The sequence below is a fragment of the Triturus cristatus genome, chromosome 5_2 (assembly GCF_964204655.1).
Source record: "Triturus cristatus chromosome 5_2, aTriCri1.1, whole genome shotgun sequence".
Taxonomy (NCBI): domain Eukaryota; kingdom Metazoa; phylum Chordata; class Amphibia; order Caudata; family Salamandridae; genus Triturus; species Triturus cristatus.
In genome coordinates this window covers 932,785,728-932,806,748 of record NC_140588.1, presented here as the reverse complement: position 1 = coordinate 932,806,748, position 21,021 = coordinate 932,785,728, and the positions used below count along the sequence as shown (strand labels likewise).

Below are 21,021 nucleotides of genomic sequence, written 5' to 3'. Positions count from 1 at the left end.
CTACAGAGTCAATGATGTCAGTGCAGCTTGTAGCGAAGCGGTGCAGAGTGCTGTACCCACAGGACGCAGTGCAACCAGGCAACTGAAACCAGCGGTTCGAGAGACGGTGCCCAGAAGCCTGGTGAGGTCTTCGATGTTCCTGAGACCTCGTGAACAGGGAACAAGCTGCACTTCAAGCCCTTGGAGATCTTCCTCAAACAGGGGACAAAGCAAACAGCAAAGTCCTTTCTCCTTTCCTTGGCAGCAAGTAGCCACTGCAGGCCAACCCCAGACAGCACAAGGGCAGTATTCCTCCTTAGCTTCTTCAGCTCGTCTCCTTGGCAAAGGTTCCTCTTGATTCCCAGAAGTGATCTAAAGTTCGGGGGTCTGGGCCCCAATATTTATACTACTAAATCCTTTGTTCTCTGGTGGCAGAGAAGCCCTGTGCTTGGTCAAAACCGGTTCTGTCCTCTCAATTGCTGCTTCCTGGCAGGAGGTGGAGACAGCATTGTTGAAGGCAGGTCAGGCCCATTCAGGTGAAAGGAAATCTCCTCCCCCTACTCTAAATGCAGCCCAGGTCTATACAGCCCAGCCCTGACTCATCAGTCTCTCCCCAGCCCCTGTCATCCAAAAGCCAGACATGTAATATACAAACCTGGCAGATGCACACTGGATGGGTAAGCAAGAAAAGACCTACTTTCTAAAAGTGGTATTTTCAAACACAGAATGTAAAAATCATCCGCACTAAAAGATGCATTTTAACATTCTGAGTTCAGGCATACTAAACTCTATTTTCCCACCTTGTTCCAAGGGGTAGTTATGTTTATAGGATGTTATAAACAAACTCCCCATTCTATTCTATGGGAACAGGTAGCCTTACAATAGTGAAAATCAAAATTGGCAGTAATTCATTATCAGGGCATGTCCTACCTGTCACATACACTGCACCCTGCCCACATGGGTACCTTGGGCCTACCTTAGGGGTGACTAACATGTAAGAAAAGGGAAGGTTAGGGCCTGGCAAGTGGGTACACTTGCTAAGTCGACATGGCAGTACTAGACTGCACCCAAGCTCTGCAATGGCAGGCCAGAGTTACATTTACAGGCTGCTTATGTGGGTGGCACAATCAGTGCTGCAGCCCACTGGCTACATTTGATTTAAAGACCCTGGGCACACACGCAGTGTACTATACTAGGGACTGACTAGTAAATCAAATCAGCCAATCATGGAAACACCAATCCATAACAACAATTTACAGGGAGGGCATATGCACTTTAGCACTGAACCACAGTGGTAAACTGCCCATAGTCATAAAACCCAAAAAAACAGGTCAGAAACAGGAGGTCAAAAAGGAAAAAGCCTTGGGATAAACCCGCTGAAAAAGCCAGGTCTAAGAGGTCGTATTCGCGATTTTTTATACAGTACAATGTTGCCAGCCTAACTTTGTCTTCTGTTTCAGTTTAGTTTTCTCCCTAGACCAGGGATTTCTGACATTTTCTGTAATGAGAGCTACTTGTGGTTAACGAAAATCATCCTGAGTTACTAATATTATTAATTCTGTAATAGTGACCACCTGAGACAGGATTATATTAGTGTCCACTACGTGCAAGATTACCAACAATGAAAACTTCTCTGCACCAGGCAGGGTTGAAAGCAGTAATGTAAATAAAAAAGAATTTGTTGATTTAGAGTGCCTTTACATGAGTAATACACTGTATCCAGGTGAAAAACATTGCAATTATAGCTATATATAGATGTGCATATATTAATTTACACCATCTTGTTTAGGTAAAGAAGCAGATGTTCACAATCACAGTTATCGCATTAAACCAAATCAAAACCCATGTTACAATTCATAGACAAAATATTCACATTTTGCACGTGTGATTTTATCTAATTGTCATCAAGTATGCACTCAAGTTGCAATTTCTAATTATAGGAAGACTCTTAAAAAGACTTGCAAGTAGCATATTTGTAATGTATTTTTATAATGCATGGGATTCTGCAATCCCTGGGCACACCTATTCGCCTTAGGATGTAGCTAGAAAAATAGAATAACCCCCACTTTGATCCCAATATAGCAATAATAAATTGAGCAACCCCAGCCCTTCCTATGCAGTGCCATGGGAATTTCACCCCTGGGTAAAATATGACCAAATGCTGAAACTATAGCATGATTTGAAAAGAATTTGGCAAAAAAATACACTTTCTCCTGTATTGACCTAGTTTTCTCATTCATACATTTCATCCTTTTTCATTCGTTTAATGTTTTCTTTCTTTCTTTCTTCTTATCTCTTGTTTTCTTTTTCTTTCTTTCTTTCTTTATATATATGATCTTTCTGTTGTTTTAATGTGTATTTCGTTTTTTTTTTTGCATCTTTCTTTCATTCTATTCTCTTTCCATCAGTCCATTTTTTCTAGCTTTCTATCCGTCTTTCTATCCATTAATTGATATGTTGCTCCTTGCATTCTTTCACACCTTTCACATCTTTTCTTTTCGTAGTCCTTCCACTCATTAACTCTTTCTCATCTTTTCTTTAATTGCCCATCATTTCATCTAACATTTCTTCTTTATTTCATTATCTTTTTCTGCATTCCTACTTTCTCTCCTTTTTTCTTTTGTATTTCTTTGATCTTACCTTTTCTTCCTTTTACCCTTCATTCTTTCTTTTCTTTCTTCCTTCCTTTTCTTCTTGTACACCTTTTTTCCTTATTTACCGTGTTTATTTGTACCCTATTTCTTTCATTCTTTCTTTTACCTTCCTTCATTATTTGCATTTTACTTGCTTTCCTTTGCGCTGTCTCCCTCCAATGGCCTCAAACATCATGTCATTTTAATAGTTTGCCTTCTCTCTGTCACCGTTTTAGGCAACTTTTACGTTTTCTTTTGGTCCCCACCCTACAGCTGTGTTATTATAGCTTATTCTTGCAGGAGTTATAATTTTTACTTCTGACTTGGGATGACCTGTGAGACAAAGTTAAATGTTAAGAAGGGTCATAAAACAATTTAATCTTAGTCAGTAGTAACCCTGCTTAAGGTGGTATAGCGGGTGATTCACTATGTTCTGGTTGTCGTCTATTATTAAGAAATGACATCAAAACTCAATGCTACAGTTGAGTTCTGATATCACATTGCCTGCTGCCAGAGCCAACAGATGAGGGGAATGGCAGATCAGGTCAGAGAGCATATTTAAAGCAGCTGTGTAAGGATGAAAATGAAACGTAGCTGTTCTTTCTTCTGGTTTGTTTTTCTAGCTGTATAGTGGCAAGCAGAAAGGAGGTATTATGGCAAAACAACTTAAACTAATTCTAATAAACTTTGCCAACAAATATTTATTTATTTATTTATTTATTTATGTCATTTATAGAGCGCATGAATCACCCCAACCGGGGTATCTCCGCGCTATGACGGCCTTAGACAACGGGACCAGGCGATCAGAACAGTGTGGGTTTTAACTGCCTTCTGAAGGATGTGTAATTGGTGGAGAGACGGAGGTGGATGGGCAGCTGGTTCCAAAGAGATGGGGCTACATGAGAGAAGGAAGTTCCCCCCAGCCGGGTTTGTTTTATGCGAGGCGTGAGAAGTAGCTCTTTGGACCCAGAGCGAAGGGTTCTGGAAGGGTTGTATTGGATCAATTTATCTGCAATGTGTTTAGGTCCCAAGTTGTTAAGGGCTTCATAGACCATACAGCAGATCTAACAGCTTTGTTGATGTGTTTAATTTTGCATTAGAATTTCTATTATTACTCTTCATGTTTGCAAACATGCTGTCTCTTTCATATGAAGAGCTACGCGCCAAGAATTTTAATGATTTGTAAGAAAGGTGATAGTGTCACTGTGTTTTACAAGCAATATAGTACCCACTTACATACATGAAAAGGATATTGTCACCCCGGAGATCTATCACCTTACAAAGGTACTCGGCCTTTGGTCTCAATCCTCTATCTGGTTGTGAAAATCCTCGGTGACTTGCAATATCCGTTTAATGTACAGGAGGTGATGCTTTATCCCATATATTATTCCTCGTTTAGTAAAACCATCAATAGTTAAATATCACCATCAAAACCATATCTGGGGAAGTGTCAGTTGATAAAACTCATGCTCTTGGCATTGGAAACATCATTATTTACAGACATGCCTCTATCAGGCCCAGTCTCATCTTCTTTAGAAAATCCATAAGTAAATTAATCTTTAGCCAAAGGCAGTACAAAGCCACACTTAATGGTGAATAATGGGGATTGGTAGAAAAACAGGACAATAATGACTAGTGAGTGCTCCATAGACACTTTCAAAATACCTCTGTCAAAAACCGAGACCCTTTTATAGCTGAGCACCTGCTTTTTCTAAGATAACCTTTCCAGAGTACTCTGCACTTGGAGCCTACTACCACACCATGGCTTGCCTCCAAGGACATTCCCCAACAATAAAGCCTAACTCACAGTAAAGGAGTAGTAAATAGGCTGCATCAGAAATCATTGGCAGCAGGGTCAACTTTACCTTTATCAGAGCCATACTAAAAACAAGAATAAGGAATAACTGATGTGGCATGTGTCTCCTCTCAGCACTTCACAAATATGTGTTTTGTTTCATGTCCGAGGCACTTCACTCTAGAGACATTGATTGCTGTTCAGAAACTGTGATTGAAAAGCTTAGATAATCAGGTATGAACTTTCCATAAATTCTGAATATTTCAGCATTGTGAAATGAGTTAAACCCAAATAGGCCAATCTTCAGTTCACCGGATGGCTATTTCCCTTTGTGTGCATGACTGGTTGAGTGTAGGATAATGTAGCAGAAGGGGAAAGAATCTGGGCATCATGCGTGGAGAGGTGCTCAAAACGTGGCAAAGCACTCTTGTTCAGCATTCAGTGAAGCAGCTGTGTAAGTGAGATACAATTGCATTTGCACATGCTTACCTTCTTCTAGTATGAGGCTAATCCATGTGTTGGCAAAGGTGGCTTTATTGAGTGGTCTATGTGGGAAGAGTTCGAGGGTCGTGCTAGGGTTTTTTGCGGTGCTTGAACCGCGCAGCAGCAAAACTGTTGATGTGCTTCAGCATTAAGTAAGGCAGGGACATGTAATAGGTATAAAGTTGTGTTTGTGTGTACTTATTGCCATGGAGTACAAAGCTACTACCTTTCTTATGTATGATAGAGTGTGGGTCAACAGGGTGATATGTGTGGAAGGAGTCTGGGTATTGTGAGTGAAATGTGAAGAGTGCTCCAAATGTGCGGTGGTGAACTTGCGGCAACACATAGGCATTCGCTGAAGCAGAAACATAGAAATACATTCATGGGTGTATGCTTACCATCTTCAAAGGGTTGGGTAGGGAACTATGTCAGTGCTTGTGGTCAGTTGGCAGTGCATGGATTGCTATTCTAGCATTGGTGGGAAGCGTAAGATGTTGTTTAAGCTGATGGTGTATACACCTATTCTCTTAGCTCTTTATTAGTTAAAAAACAAAACAGAGCATCCACTATATGCTTTTTAAAAATGCTATTGCAGGGGAGGAGCCTAGCGCGCAACCAAGATGGCCGCGTAGGTGCGAGGCTCCCGAGGACCTCCGCGACCTCCTACATAAATCCTGACCGAATCCTGTCCTGAATGAGGGGACTGAGTTTGTGAACCCGAGCTGAGGTGACACCCGTTTTCCGTTTTTCAATCGGACTTCGGACACCGGCGGGAGCGCCGATTGAGGTTTGCGGCCTTCTCCACACCGGCCCCCCGTACTGGAGTAGTGGGGCGATCCGGCGACAAAGCGAACAACAGCGGCGGGCAGGGCTGGGCGACTCGCGTGCCCTGCACTTTCGCTTTCGCTTTTGCGCCCTCCTTGCTGCCAGGCGAGGTAGGGTTGCGGAGCGGTGTGCGGTGCTGTGGCCTCGTTGGGGTGCCCTGCCGGCCCGCCGGCCGTGATCCGTCCTGAGGAGCGGTGGTCGCCCCCCCCGGAGCCCGTGAACGGGATTGTCTACCCCCTTTCTGAGGAGATTGGCTCGATTTGGGGATTGCGACCATGGCCACAAAACAAGATGGCGACCGGGCCAAGGTGAAGTCGACCCGTCGTGGCACGGCCCATCAATCTAATAACATGGACCGCTACACCCTCCAGAAGGGATCTCCAGAGGCGCCGCGTAGGTCCCCCACGGGCCCGACTGATGCTCCTGCTCTGCCCACGGACCTGACCCTCCGGGATGTCATGGGCGCCATCGCCGAGATGAAGGCCTCGGTGGACCAGCGCTTTGACACTCTGGCGCAGAAGATGGACTCGGTCCTCGTGGACGTGGGCCTCGTGAGAGCCGATCTGTCTAAAACAAATGACCGGGTCGATTCTTTGGCCCACTCTACCTCGGGCCTCACAACTGACGTGGCGGCCCTCCAACAGGAGGTGCGCAGGCTTGGCCAGGCGAGCGCCCTGATGAATCGTCGACTGGAGGATTCCGAGGGTCGGGCCCGGAGAAACAACGTCCGCATCATCGGGGTGCCGGAGGGACGAGAGGCAGAGGCAGCGGATCTGTTTGTGGAGGACCTGGTCCTCACCCATCTACAGCCCCGGGGGCTGAGCAAATTCTTTGCAGTGGAACGGGCCCATAGGGTCCCCGGGGGTAGGCCTAAGATCGGCACCCCTCCGAGGCCTCTCATCGCCCGGATCTTCAATTTTAGGGACAGAGACGCTATCCTGCAGACTTCTAGGCTCCAAGGGCCAGTCAGACTTGACAACATGGATATTAATTTCTATCCTGACTTTACTCCGGCGGTCCAAAAGCAGAGACTGAGCTTCCTGGGTGTCAAACGTCGCCTACGGGACCTGAATCTCAAATATTCGATGCTTTTTCCAGCTAAGCTGAGGGTGGAGGTAGATGGCCGCACGCACTTTTTTGATCGTCCCGAGGCGGCCGGGGACTGGCTGGACACTTTGCCCGAAGATCGGGGCCGGGGGGGCGGGGGGGGAGCGGTTGGTGGGGAGGGCCCGCCGGATCAGGACTAAGGGACTAATGGTATGCCTTGCTCCGTAATGTGTTATTGTCACCATTGATTGTTAGGGTAAGTTCCCCTCCTGTGGAGGTCGTGTGGGGTCTCTTGGGGGATCTCCCTCCTCCTCTGGGGGACTAGTTAGTTTTCTTCTATGGGGCGACAGGCACACTGCACTTTGGGGGGGCTGTTCGGGCTCATGCAGGGGTGCAGGGTGGGGGGAGTTCTGTTGGGATGGGTGGGTTGGGGTGGGGTGTGGTTCGTTTCTACCGCAAGGCAAACCCTTTATTGTATTGGTGTTTTTGAGATGCTCTCGGGGGGACAAATGATGGCTTCTGTATGTGATGGGGGGTAGGGACCTGACTTTGTTGTCCTGGAATGTTAATGGACTGGGGGATAGGATTAAGCGGGGTGTGGTCCTGCAGTATCTGAAACGGATTTCGCCTGATGTGGCCTTTCTGCAGGAGACACACCTTATTGGTAACTCCTTTTGTGCCATGAATCGACGTGGTTATCGTTTGGTGGCCCATTCGGGCTTTACATCAGGCTCACGAGGGGTGGGCATTATGGTCAGGACCTCGCTCCCGCTAGAAATAGACGAGGTGCGCCATGATGAGAGGGGACGCTACACTGTTTTGGTGGGGAGAATGGAGGGCAAAGTAGTCGTCTTTGTCTCAGTGTACGTCCCACCGGGGTTACAGTCCACCACCTTTGCGGACCTGGGACGCCTCCTTCTCGACCTTCCGGGGGGGCTTCTGGTGGTTGGGGGGGACTTCAACGCGGTGGTTTCTGGGACTATGGATCGTTATCCCCCTAGGGACCTCCCCCGGGCACAGGCGTGGCTGTCGGGCCTTTTGGACACACTGGGATTGGTGGACTGTTGGCGTTTAAAGCATCCCACTCAGCTGCAGTACACCTTCCATTCGGGTGCCCATGGTAGCCTTTCGCGGCTTGACCATATCCTTGTCCCTGCGGCCTATGCCGGGAGAGTGGGGGAGGTGCGCCATCTGGCGAGGGGCATTTCAGATCACTCCCCACTCCTGTTGCACTTTGATGTCTTCCCGAGGGGGGAGGGCAGGGTAGCTCCAATCAATGCTTGGTACCTGCGCGACCCCACTATTCGCGCTGACTTGACTAAATCCTTACAACGGTATTTTGAGGAGAATGTGGGGTCAGTCCTGTCGGCTATCTCCCTGTGGGAGGCTTTCAAGACAGTGCTTAGAGGGGAGGCCCTTTCCTTTATTTCCCATGCCCGGAGGCGCGCACAGGAGGAGGTGACCCGGGTGGAGGCCGAAATTACTGAATTGGAGGGTGATTTGGGGAGTGAGGTGACTGACGCTGCGCTTCACGTTCTGCACCTTAAGCAGGCGGCCTATAGGGCCCTCGTCACGGAGGCGGCCAGGGGCCTCAGCAGAGAGCAACAGGGGCGATTGTATGATGTGGGTGATAAGGCGGGCAAGTTGATTGCGTGGTTGGATAAGAAGGAGAGAGCTAGTCGTGTGGTCCCGTTGATTGAGAGGACGGATGGCGTGCGTGTCACTGAGCCGGAAGGCATAGTTTCTTGCTTCGCGGATTATTTCCGCGAGGTATATTCCCCGGTTTCTCCCTGCTTGGAGGAGGATTCCCATGCCCTGCTGCGTGACATCGCGCTCCCCTCCCTTTCTGTAGAGGACAGGGAGTCGCTGGATGCCGCCCCCACTTCGGACGAAATCGCCCTCGCCATCCGCTCGGTCGCTTCTGGCAAGGCCATGGGCCCGAACGGCATTCCTATCGAGTTATACAAGCTGCGACCGGATGTACTGGCACCCCACCTCCGCGCAATGTTCCTTGCGGCCCACTCGCGGGGCTCCCTCCCGCCGGACCAGCGTCTGGCTACCATCGTGGTCATCCACAAGGAGGGGAGACCGCGAGACCGGGTCACATCCTATCGGCCTATCTCGCTCTTGAATGCGGAGCCTAAAATTCTCGCCAAGGTGCTCGCCAACCGGCTGGTCGGCGTGGTGGGCGACCTGGTCCACCAAGACCAGTCCGGCTTTATTCCCCATCGCAATACGGCTCTTAATCTGCGACGCCTGCACGGCGTGCTAGCGCGTGTTCCGTTCGTGCGGGAGCCGGCCATCTTGGCGTCTTTGGACGCCACTATGGCGTTCGACACACTCGAGTGGCCGTACATCTGGGCGATGCTGGCGAAATTTGGCTTTGGGCCGGGATTCATCAGCTGGGTCAAACTGTTGTACTCGGACCCACTTGCGCAGGTGGTGGTGAACGGTCGAGTCTCGGCCCCATTCGGGCTGGGACGGGGCACGCGACAGGGTTGCCCCCTGTCGCCGCTCCTGTTCGCACTGGCCTTGGAACCCCTGGCAGAGTGGCTGCGGTGGCACCCTTCTATCCGAGGTCTCCGTTGGACCCCCGAGTATGAGGACCGCGTGTCCCTCTATGCAGACGACATCCTTTTGTACTTAGCCTCCCCGCGCAAATCACTGATTGTCCTGGTCGATGTGTTGCGCTCTTTTGGCCGCAATTCAGGCCTTGTCATCAACTGGGCCAAATCCTGTGTCTATGTGCTTTCCGGGGAGGCTCCTGTCCTCCCGCAGGGCTGTCCGATCCAGATTGCCTCGCAGGGATTTCGATACTTGGGTGTCTACATTACGCTGGACCCGGTGGCCCGCTACGAGCGAAATTTGCTTCCCCCCCTCCAGCGCTTGAAGGAGGATGTCGCGCACTGGCGGCGCTTGCCGCTTTCGCCGCTTGGCCGGGCGGCGTTGTTCAAGATGATGTCACTGCCGCGCTTCCTGTACGCCCTCCAGAACACTATGGACTTGGTCCCAGCGCGCTACTTCCGTGAAGTGGAAGGTTTACAGCGCCGCCTGTTCTGGGACGGGAGGCCGCGTATAGCCTTGGCAAAGTTGACGCTCCCGTGGTACGACGGAGGGATTGCCCTCCCGGACATTAAACGGTATTACTGGGCCTCCCAGTTAGCTGCAATTAATCATGGCCTCTATGGGCCCGCCCTAAACCCGGCATTTGAAATGGACAAGATGCTCCTGCCCGGTGGCGACTACAATCGAGAGCTCTATGCTAGCGTGCCCGATTCCCGCTTGACGGGACCCACGCGTGTCATTGTGCGAGTATGGCACGCGGCTAATGCAGCTATGGGCTGGAAGGACCGTTTGACCCGGGCGTCACCGCTGTATGCGTCTGAGAGGTTGGGCTCTTTGTGGACCTCGAAGGGCTTCGAGCAGTGGGACACGATAGGCATCAGTACAGTGGGGGATCTCTGGACGAGGGGAGGATTCAAAACATTTGAGACGCTGCAGGCGGAGTTTCAGCTGCGGGGCAGTGAATACTTTCGGTACCTGCAGGTCCGTCACGCACTGGGCTCCGTCTTCCCAGACGCGGCCTCCATCCCGGAGTCCTCCCCCCTGGAGGATCGAGTGCTAGATGGCCATGTTCCGGACAGCACGATCTCCCTCATTTACAAGAAATTGATAAATGATCGCACGGGCTTACTGACTGGCCTCCGCGAGGCCTGGGTTGCCGATGGGCTGGAATTGGACGACGAGGACTGGATTTCCGCGGTGGCCTCTCCGAAGGAGGTGGCCATCCCGGCTCGCCTTCGCTTCGTCCAGCTTAAGATACTCCACCGGGTGTACATGACGGGGCCAAGGCTTCTGCGTATGGGCTATGCCGAGGACGGATTGTGTAAGCGTGGGTGTGGTGCTTCAGCGACATTTTTACACATTCTGTGGGAATGTCCGAGGGTGGAGCGATTCTGGCGTGGTGTGCATGAGGTCCTGCGAGCGGTTACGCATGTCGCGCTGTTGCCTGAAGCGAGGAGATGTTTGCTGAATGTGTGGGAATCGACCGATTACTCGGTTCCGCAGACGCGATGGGTGACTCTGGGCTATATGGTGGCTAAACGGGACGTTGCACAGCTGTGGGGATCCCAGAGGCCCCCGGCGGTGTCGGCCTGGAAAGAACACATGGATTGGTGCATGTTCCGAGAAAAGGTGGTTATGTGGCGCGGGGTAAGCCTGGGGCATGGGTGAAGATATGGGGCCCCTGGAACGCCCACCGCGGGGGTATCTGCGAACCGCCGTTGTTGCCACCCGCTTCACCAGCTCCATCCCCCTAGTTTACTCCCTCCCTCAGTCCCGAGCACAGTGTTCTCCCAGTCCCGGACCTGTTTCCCTTCCCCTCTCGGGGGTTTTTTGTGGATGGATTGGGGTCCCCCATTTGAGGAGCACGTGCTGCCACTTTCGATCGTGGGTTGCCTTGCGGGTGTGGGGTTTTTTATGTTGTTGTGTTGTATAAAATGAAACCGTATTGTGGGCTCAGAGCCATATGGCCCGCGTTGTTGATACCTCCTGCCTTAATGTCTATGCAAAGCCAAGTGCCTCGTTGTATGTATGTCATTTGCTATCGTCACTTTAGCGGCCGGCCGGAAGGTTGTAGGCCCATACCTGTATATATTTGAGATTGCAATAAACGGTTTCAAAAAAAAAAAAAAAAATGCTATTGCAGAATAGTGACAAATAAGTTTAATAGTAAAGGTTCATATTATTTCATTATTTTACAATTTCAATATAAATCTAAAATCTATTGATATTTATGAAGAGATATAGTTATAGTTTGGCTGACAAAGATAGTCACAAACAGACAGATTAATCATATTATTGTTTATGCTTCATTTTGTATCGATTGAGATGGAATGATACACTACTACACTTTACGTACATTTCATTGAATGCTTTCCAATGAAAGCTGAGTGAAAGTTGCATAAAGTGTAAATTCTTTCTGCGGAAATAGCAAATATTGAAAAGCATATGAATATATTCACCATCCAGAACAGAATAAGCACAAACAAAGATGGTTGAATTTTAACATACACAGTTGTCAATTGCTATAACATTGCTTGTAAGGTTAATGCATTTTTTTCAAAGTTAGATGGAATACAGAACAGAGCGAGGTGTAGTTGAACGGGAGTATTCATGAGTCTGGTGCATAAAGAAGAAATTACATTGCTTTTCAAAGGCTGTAAATCCAATAGCTACCTCCAATTCCATTTCCATCTCTCAAGCTTTGTGACAGAATAGTGATTGGAGAGGAATACTCAGCACAGGTGTGTACCCAAGCACACCTCACTGAGTTTGATTGTGCACGATGGGCGCATGCATAACATATATGTACTTTTTTAATTTTTTTATTTACATAGAATAGCTGTGGTTGGAAACGTATATTAATCAACCCTGAATGAGAATGTCTGATGGCAGTCCCCTATTGTGCCGTTCTTTAACGCAATTGCTGTACATCGACATATTTGCATATTTTTCTCATGTTAATATGACCAATTTGTATAGTAGTGTTAATTGTTAATATATTGTTAATATGTAACTCATTTCTCTTCATGCAGTATGGTTATCTGCAAAGTGCTCTGCACCTATTTTGCTCTACTTTCTGGTATACAAAACCGTAAATAAACACATGACAACATTTAAATACAATATATCAAGATGATAGCCAACAACCTAATGTAGTAAATCACTGAAAAGAAGCAGACTGTTTCAAAACACAAGGGGCTCGATTTATTTTCTGGCTCATAGTTTGTTGTTTTGCCAGGGCACGTGAGACAATTACTCCATTGTTCTGGGCGAGGGACCACCCGCTAGATTTATAAATGACCACAACTCAACAGTTTTCTGTTTTTATTTTCAAAAAGAAAACCCCAAAAATGATGGAAATAAAAAAGATGCGTGCTCCCCTCACCATGGAAGCCCTCTCACATGGCTAGGGGAGTGTTTAGCAGTTTTGACTGCCCTTACCAATAGGGTTTTTCATCTATCTAAATCTGGAGAGCAGAATTTTAGGTCTGCCTCTGACGGCCCTTACTCAACAGGGCCGTTGAAGGGGTTTTAATAACGGCGGAGACAGAGTAGTCTCCATCATGGTTAAACCTATGGTCCACCCGCATCTAAAAAGGTCAGAAGGACCATTATCTTAGTGGTAAGCATGCTCTGTTGCCATTGCAGTGCACTATGCTTACCACCAAGAAAAAAATCAGGCCCAAAGTTATCAACGGTGTCATTTCATCAAAATCACAAAGAGTATGGAAATAACCCTCACACCACTTTTGACCCGTACCCCCTCTACATAATGTGAAACTTTATCACTCAACTATGACTTTAACCAATATTAAGATATTAAATACTTGATATTTGAAAACAAAAAGTCTATGGCGCAGAATTTTTATTGAACATTCTAAGGTGTGCGCAGCATATCAAACAGAGACCAATGACAGACAGAAACAAACCTACACAATAAAAAGAGTGATTAAGTTTTAAAGTTCAGCTGTCATGGTTGTCAAATGACATCAGTGGTAAAATAATTGTTGGGGGTTGTAATCATCAACTTAGGAGTACAAATTGCTAGTTTAAGTTACCACTAAGCCTGGGCGGTGAACTCCACTTGCGGAGTTTGTGGAGTTTTCTGCACCCCGCGTTACACGGAGCTCATGGAGTTCTGGAAAACTATGCGGAGCAGAGTTTTTTTTCTCCTTCGCGCTTGTCAACATCAAGTTGGTGAGGAGCGAGAAAAATCCAACTCCTGGCAAGATGTTTTCCCGTTCACGATCGTCAATGTCAAGTTGGCGAGCGAGAGCGTGGAAAATCGAACTCCCAGTGAGATCTCTCAATCCGGGCGGTTGGATTTCTCATTGAGAGTGGTTGTGTATGCTTGTGACCGCTCGTGTTGAGAAACCGTCCGTTCGTGTTGAGGAAACTGCTGCTAGAGTAAAGAATCTACTCGAGCGGCAGAAAGGAAGCAGCACCCGCTTGTGGCCACTTGCTTTGTGCATTGTGCTGTTTGCGATAATTGCACAATGCGGACAAACATCAGGCACTGAAAATCACCACGAACGGCATTTATCTAACGCACTCCGCCGCTTGCGGAGCTCCGCGTAGCGCGGTGGAGTTTTTTTTGCACTTCGCAGAGTTCTGCATAATTATTTTTACCATCTGTGTGACCGTCTATGCAAAATGTACATTTGAAAAAGGTTTCAAGGTTTTGCGCTTTGCTTACTTATGCAAAAATCATGACTTTTGCAACAATTAATGTTGCAAAATAAAAACTTGCAGAGGCACATTCTACATCCCATTTATATTATGCAAATAAACACTGTTTTAAACTTGCAGAGAAGGAGTCAGCATACAGCTTTCATGCTCGCTGGATTTGAAGAGAGAGAAAAAGAATTCTGAATGTGAGAAAAATTATTTTGCAGTGCTCCATAAATCTTTGCGTGTATGAAGGTAAAGGTAAATTGGACCATTTTATGAAAAAGTGAAAATCAGGAACCTTATAAAAAAAACTTAGTACATCATTATCTTAAGTGACCCTCATGATAATGAAAGTGTTGAACCTAAGAAAAGCCACCAGGGTAACATTGACATGAGCAGTTTAAAATGGTGCTTCCCTGAAATGGTGACTCTCATATGAACTCTAGTGATCGCCTTTGTAAAGAGTATTCACATTTTAAGGATCCTGCAAAACATGAAAGTTTCTGATATACAATTCTAGCAAAAATTATTAATTCAATACCATAGTGGAATGCTAGTTCATTCCATTATTGGTGCTGGGCTCATTGGTGTTTAAAACCAATTTGTTACCAAACATTGCAGTGGTACATGGTTTCTTTGCACTTGAACTGTTTGGAATGTGTTGCTTTCATCTGCACAGCTAGCAGTATGTGTAAACGCCTGCAACAATAACAATACAACAAAACTGCAAAATAACAATAACATTTCAGGAGAAAATCAATATCATGACAAGAAACAAGACAATGATGCAACACAACCAACATAGAACAATAAAATAACAACACACTGATAATACAAAAACAGTACAACTTAATAAAACAGGAGCACACCAATAGCACACCGCACCACACTACAGTGACACAGCCTTAATTCAGAAAAATTAAACATACCGCAAGTTCAATGTATTGCTGTGTTAGGTTGTGTTACACTCGGCTGTGTGACGGAACCACGCATGCTGATTCCATTCGATCTTACCCATGCAAGTATTGATCACACATATGCTTTTACCACACATACCTTTACAATGAAATATGCATTGTTAACGCATGTACGGCAAAGACATATTAGTGGTTAAGACTTCCCCCCGCCCTGAGCCCTAAAACGGGTCTCAAAGCCATAAAAAGTACCCCGATCCCTGCCCCTCGCTCTGAGCCCTTAAACGGTCGCTGAATCCCCCACCCTGAGACCTAAAACGACCCCCTTTCCACCTCAAAACCAACTCTTTTCCCCGAGCACTAACAACTTGGCTGCCCCAGCACTAACATGTACCCTGATGGCTGCCCCCCAACCAGGGCCCTAAAACGGTTTGCCAAGCCCCGGCCTTGAGACCTCAAATTCCCCCTCCCTCCTGAAAACCAACTCCCTCCCTGTGCCCTAAAAACATCCCTGCTCACCAAGCCCTAAAAACTACCCCAACCCCCGAGCCCTAAAAACTACCTGACCCCTCAAGCCCTAAAAACTTCCCAATTACCCCAAGCCCTAGAAACTACCCTGACCCCCCAAGCCCTAAAAACTTTCCAGGCCCATAGCCCTGAAAACTACCACCCAACCCTTAAAAACTACCCTGACCCACCCTCAGCAAAACATGGCTCCAGCCCCACTTACCTCACGCGTCCTCTCCCGATCCTTCCTTGTCCTGGACCCACCCATTCCAGCAGCTAGACCGCGCACTGCCTTAACCACGCATATGGGTGGTTAAAGGAACCTTTGTTGAGCTTGCATTGTTCGGACATGCATGACTCTACCTGCGTTGTTCTGACCATCTCCCATTACACTCTGTTGATTTGTTGCATAAAGTTGTGTTGTATTCTTTTTTGAGCTGATGTGTCATTGTACATAGGTGTATATCAGTTGAAGTCCACCTGACTAAAGATGCAGACTTTCATTTTTTGCTGGTCTTAGGACTCTGCATACTTTACTACTGCTTGCCAGTGCTGAAAGACTCCAGTAAAGTGGAAGTACATGTGCCCAGGGCCTATGAATTAAATGTTACTAGTGGGCCTGCAGCACCAGTTGTGCCACCCACTGAAGTAGCCCTTGAAGCACGTCTCAGGGCTGCCATTGCAGAGTCTGCATGTGCAATTTGAAACTGCCATTTCAACCAGTCAAAATAAACCTTTTGCCAGGTCAAAGCTTCCTTTTTGTTACATATAAGTCACCCTTAGCATAGGCCCAGGGCAGCGAAAGGGCAGGGTGCAGCATATTTAAAAGGTTGGACATGGCCGTTTAAGTTTTACATGTCCTGGTAGTTAAATTCATTTTACACTACTGCAAGGCCTTTCTCTCCCATAGGATAACATTGAAGTTACCTTATTACGTTTTATGAGTGTAATTTCCAAATCAGAAGAGATCACCAGTTCATTTATGGTGCCTCTGGAACCCTAATTTAAAATTCTAACTTATGGTGAAGTCAGATTTTAAATTACAGCTCTGAAAACTGCCACTTTTCGAAAATTGGCATTTTCTCGCCTTAACCATTTGGTGTCTGCAACCCCGTCTCTGGGTCGCATGACTAAGTGGCGTTGGCAGTTGGGCTTTGTGTATTCCTCCTAGACAGCCAGACACAATGGGAGATAAGGTGTGACTGGATGGGTCATCACTGGCAGGGTGGGAGGGAGGAGCTGGGACCAGCCTCACTTACACCTGAATAGGCGGTTTCCTGTCTCCACACAAACAGCTGCATACCCCCATGTAGTGAATCTGGAGCAAGGGCCAGAAGGCAGGGCATCTGTGCACCTCAAAGACATGCCTCTAGAAGCTCCTCCCCACTTCAAAGGCACAACTGTGTATAAAAGACCTCAGATACCAACTCTTCAGTACCCTACTGGATCTGTGGATACTCGGCTAGGAAGAAGGGCAGCAGTGGCGCTGCAGGGACTTCCACTCTGCTGGACTGCTGCACTTAAGGAACTTCAGCCCTGTTGTTCTGACCTGCTACTTGCTGCCCTAATGGGTGATGAAGGACTGGACCTGCATCTCTTGAAACCAGAACCCAGAGAGCTTATGGTTCTTTATCAGCCTCTGTGGATCCAGTGGTACCGACACATCTCCTATGCCGTGTAGCCTAAACAGAAGCAGAATTGACACATCGCCACTGCTGCTTGGATTGGGCCTGTTGCAAAGACCCACATCGCAGCTCTTGGAACTGGTGCATTTTCTCAACTGTGCTACGCATCCTCAGTGCAGGCACTCGCAACCCTGGTCAATGGCAGATTCGACGATGGAATCGGACTCCGCATCGCAGCTCTATGGAAAAAATCCATCACCTCGACTGCACTCCGCATCATCAACACCGTCCTCCACATTAACAGTTCTCATCGACAGGATCCTCAGTGATGACACTACAGGACCGTACATCTCAGCCTCGCAGAATTTCAGAACCAATTCACTGCTTCGGCTGCGTAATGTATCTTTTACGGGGACCTACGCACCATTCCGCAATACAGGATTTAAGGTACTTTTGTTCAGCAAGCCTAACTGGGTCCCTGTAGCCGGCCTACGTTTCATTACAATTGGCATGAACTTGAGGAGGCTTTGTCCCAGTCAGGCACGTACAGATATCCACCGTTGGCGCAGTTTTCTCTAAAAACTTTCAAATTCAATATCTCCTGTTCTACTAATTAGATATTTGTCATTTTGGTCTTCTTTTATTTATTACCTTAAACTCTATTTTTCTAACCTGGTGTGGGGACTTTTTGTGTGATATTTTCACAGTTTTACTATTTGAAGTGTTGGACAAATACTTTACACATTGCCTCTAAGTTAAGCCTGACTGCCCTGTGCCAAGCTACCAAGGTGTGGAGCGCAAGTTCATTTGGGGGTTGCTTGAGCCTTACCCTGACTAGGATTGTGGTTGCTGCTTGACCAGGGCTCACACCCCAGTCAACCAGTAACCCAGTTTCTAACATCAAGCCAATAATCTTCACTTTGGCAAAACTGCTCAAGTGATCTTGGAAACATCCAGATTTATAATGCAATCACACCATTAATAAAAACAGATTTTATTATTGGCAAGTCCAACTACATATGCACTATTCTGCAGCAGTAACTATCTCGTTTAGAAGCCTGACACAATCTAAATAGGCACCAGAAAACATGCTATTTCAGAATTTTTCGGTGAGCATTTATGTTACACTTCTATCTTGGATATGAATTACTTGTGGAATTTTGTTATTATTATTATTAAAAATGTCTCACTGTAGAAAATATGAATAACACATTAGCTTGGAGTAAGACACAACTACTCATATAATATACTTTGCGGATATGACAGTGGCATTCAGATTCAGGTTTGAGAGGAAAGGAAGGCAAAACTAGTCACAAAAAACAATTGGTAAATAAGGGATGAGCAGTAATACATACCTAACACAGAGGTAAGATACAACTTCTTACGTATAAAGTTTGAATCAGGCCCTTTATGCCTTCATCCAGCTTGCTAACTGATCTGAGTAAGCATGTCTTACTCCAGGGAATTCATGACTAAGAAAAACCTTAGTAGAGACTAAGAAACAACTCCTCACAGAAAATGCTTGGTGAATAATTTCTGGAAATTGGGAGTGATTCAAATAGAAGACAGAAATAAATTGCAAGTACTCCAAGAAATATTATTGAATCTGGTCTGTGGTGTCTTAATCGAAACTTATGTATGACTAGATCAACAATTTATAATAGCAAGACATGCTTACTCATTGATCTGATTCATAAAGCTTTTTTACTGTGAGTGAACATCATTCTCTGAAAGAATTCGCAGGTAAGTCATGCATACTGTAGAATAAGACACAACATCAATTGTTAATCAGTTCTGAAAGATTAGTAATTCACACCAAATTAGAAGTAAGACACAGTTGCTCACAGGAAAGCTTTGTTAATCAGTTTGAGTGTTTTCACTGCACAAGTTTAACATATAGATTTCTCTACCATGTTTTAATGGGTTTATATTCTTCTTTATTTAGAGGTGTGCTTATTGGACTGTGGCAGTCATGGCATCTGTTCCGGAGGGTTATGCCAATGCGAAGAAGGTTGGGGAGGAATGAACTGTGATGAGCGTGCATGCCACCCACATTGTGCTGAACATGGCCAATGCAGAGATGGAAAGTGTGAATGCAGCCCCGGCTGGGAAGGAGACCATTGCACCGTTGGTAGGATGATTTGATAGATTATTGTATGATGCTGTATAAACTTCATCCGAAGCAAAATGCCCTATGAATATGCAGTGGCTTGTCAATTCATTTTCAAGTGATGCCATTTTGAAAGGAGAAATCATGGGGCAGGATGACACTGATTGCACCAGCAAATAATCCTACCCCCTCTAAATTTCTATGCAGCAATAATGTATTAACAATTTGTTTCCCACTGTACCACAAAACATTGCAATATAGATTTATTTATTAACATTATTATGAAATATCCAAGATTATTATACGTCAAAACGATTATAATTCATCAGAAGATTTTTTTTAAAGTAACATAGTCCTAAAATTCATATACACTAACACACATTCTAAAATATGATTTCTATTCCATATGCAATCCTTTTACTTAGTTGAGAAGTACAGGAGTTTAGAAATAACAGTTTTTGGAAGATCGTGTGGTATGAAAGGAAAGATTTTCCTGAGAATTTTTTAAATAAAGGTGGACGAGGTGATAGGTCTCGTGTGATTTAGGATGTCAACCTTTGTGTGAATTGGAACTTGGATGTCAGAGATCTTAAGTATAAAAGTCAATATAGACCAAGTTGACAATGGAAATAAAAAAAAGACTCCAAAAGTCAAGGTCAACCATGAAAGAATGTGGCAGAACTTAGCGAGCTTAGAAGTAGAGAATAATTTATATAAAATAAATATATAAGCAACTTTTGTACAACATAAATGTAATCATTGTACCAGTGTCAGACATTTTTGTCTGCATGCATAACATTTTCACTGATTAATTCAGAATACAATTTTTGCACTGGTCATCCTTGAAAAGGATTTTTTTAAGGACCATTTGTTGCAAATGGCAGAGCAAAATAGCCCAAGTAATGTTCACCATCATGTCCTTTCATGTACATTCTTTATATGTGTGTACATAAAATAAGAAACTTCCCCTTCAGAAGATTAGGGTGTCAGACAGAATATGCCTCTTTGGGCAGGAATATTTAGTAGATTTGACTTAGAATGATAAGATCAGGCTGGAGGGTGGGGTATAATTGATTTTCTAGCTAACATCTCTGAGGAAATCATCCTTTTGCCTCGTTACTTCCAATTCCATCAAATTTAATATGCTATTATATTCTCAGATATTTTATATTTGAATTCATGTGCACCGAGGCCTACTGATCAGCATCTAAGTACAGGTGCGGTTTGTGAAAAGAAAAAACATTTACGGTATAAAGTTGTCATGAGTGACTTTTTGGTATACCACGTCTAATGACTAAAAAAAGATTTTTGTAGTTGCAAACTATATTGAATACAAGAATTATGGTATAATTTCTTCATGTGCATCTAAAAAAAGTAAACATTTACTGCAATGATGTGTGAATAATTGTTGCAGTTGCCCAAAGTTCAGAAGTAATATTTTCTCTGCTTCCATCTAAAACAGCTTACATGCTAACATGCTAAAAACTCTATTTTGTGCAGCAAACTTGAGAGGCCTGCTTGTTCAAAGTGTGACATTGATAAAAACAAAATGTTTACATTCTGTTATGAATATGTTTCGAAATTCACATATTTTGTGTATAGATAATAAAGTCTAACAAAAATAAAAAAAATCATCCAGGAGCTACAATTGATGAAACCTCTACATATGTGTTACCTAGGTGTCAAGATAGACTCCAGGGCTACATTCACACCCCAAAAGGAGTCTATGAAAGCAAAAGCGCAAGTCCTTAAATATAACTTTACATTGAAAAATCCATCTGGGAGACCAATCTTCAGCCAATGGCCAAAGTAATGAAGGCTAAATTGATACCTGCATTCTCATCCTGAGCAGAAATAATGATGGGTG

General features: G+C 45.5%; 1 protein-coding gene across 3 annotated transcripts in view; it reads left to right on the top strand.

The window, feature by feature from the left end:
- Window positions 1–21,021, top strand: part of TENM1 (teneurin transmembrane protein 1) — a 1,737,496-nt gene that overhangs the window by 1,103,126 nt on the left and 613,349 nt on the right. For all 3 annotated transcript variants that reach the window (XM_085608139.1, XM_085608140.1, XM_085608138.1), the window contains one exon: window positions 18,990–19,175. In XM_085608139.1, the coding sequence (XP_085464265.1) occupies window positions 18,990–19,175 (186 nt within the window). The remainder of the gene's footprint in view (window positions 1–18,989; window positions 19,176–21,021) is intronic.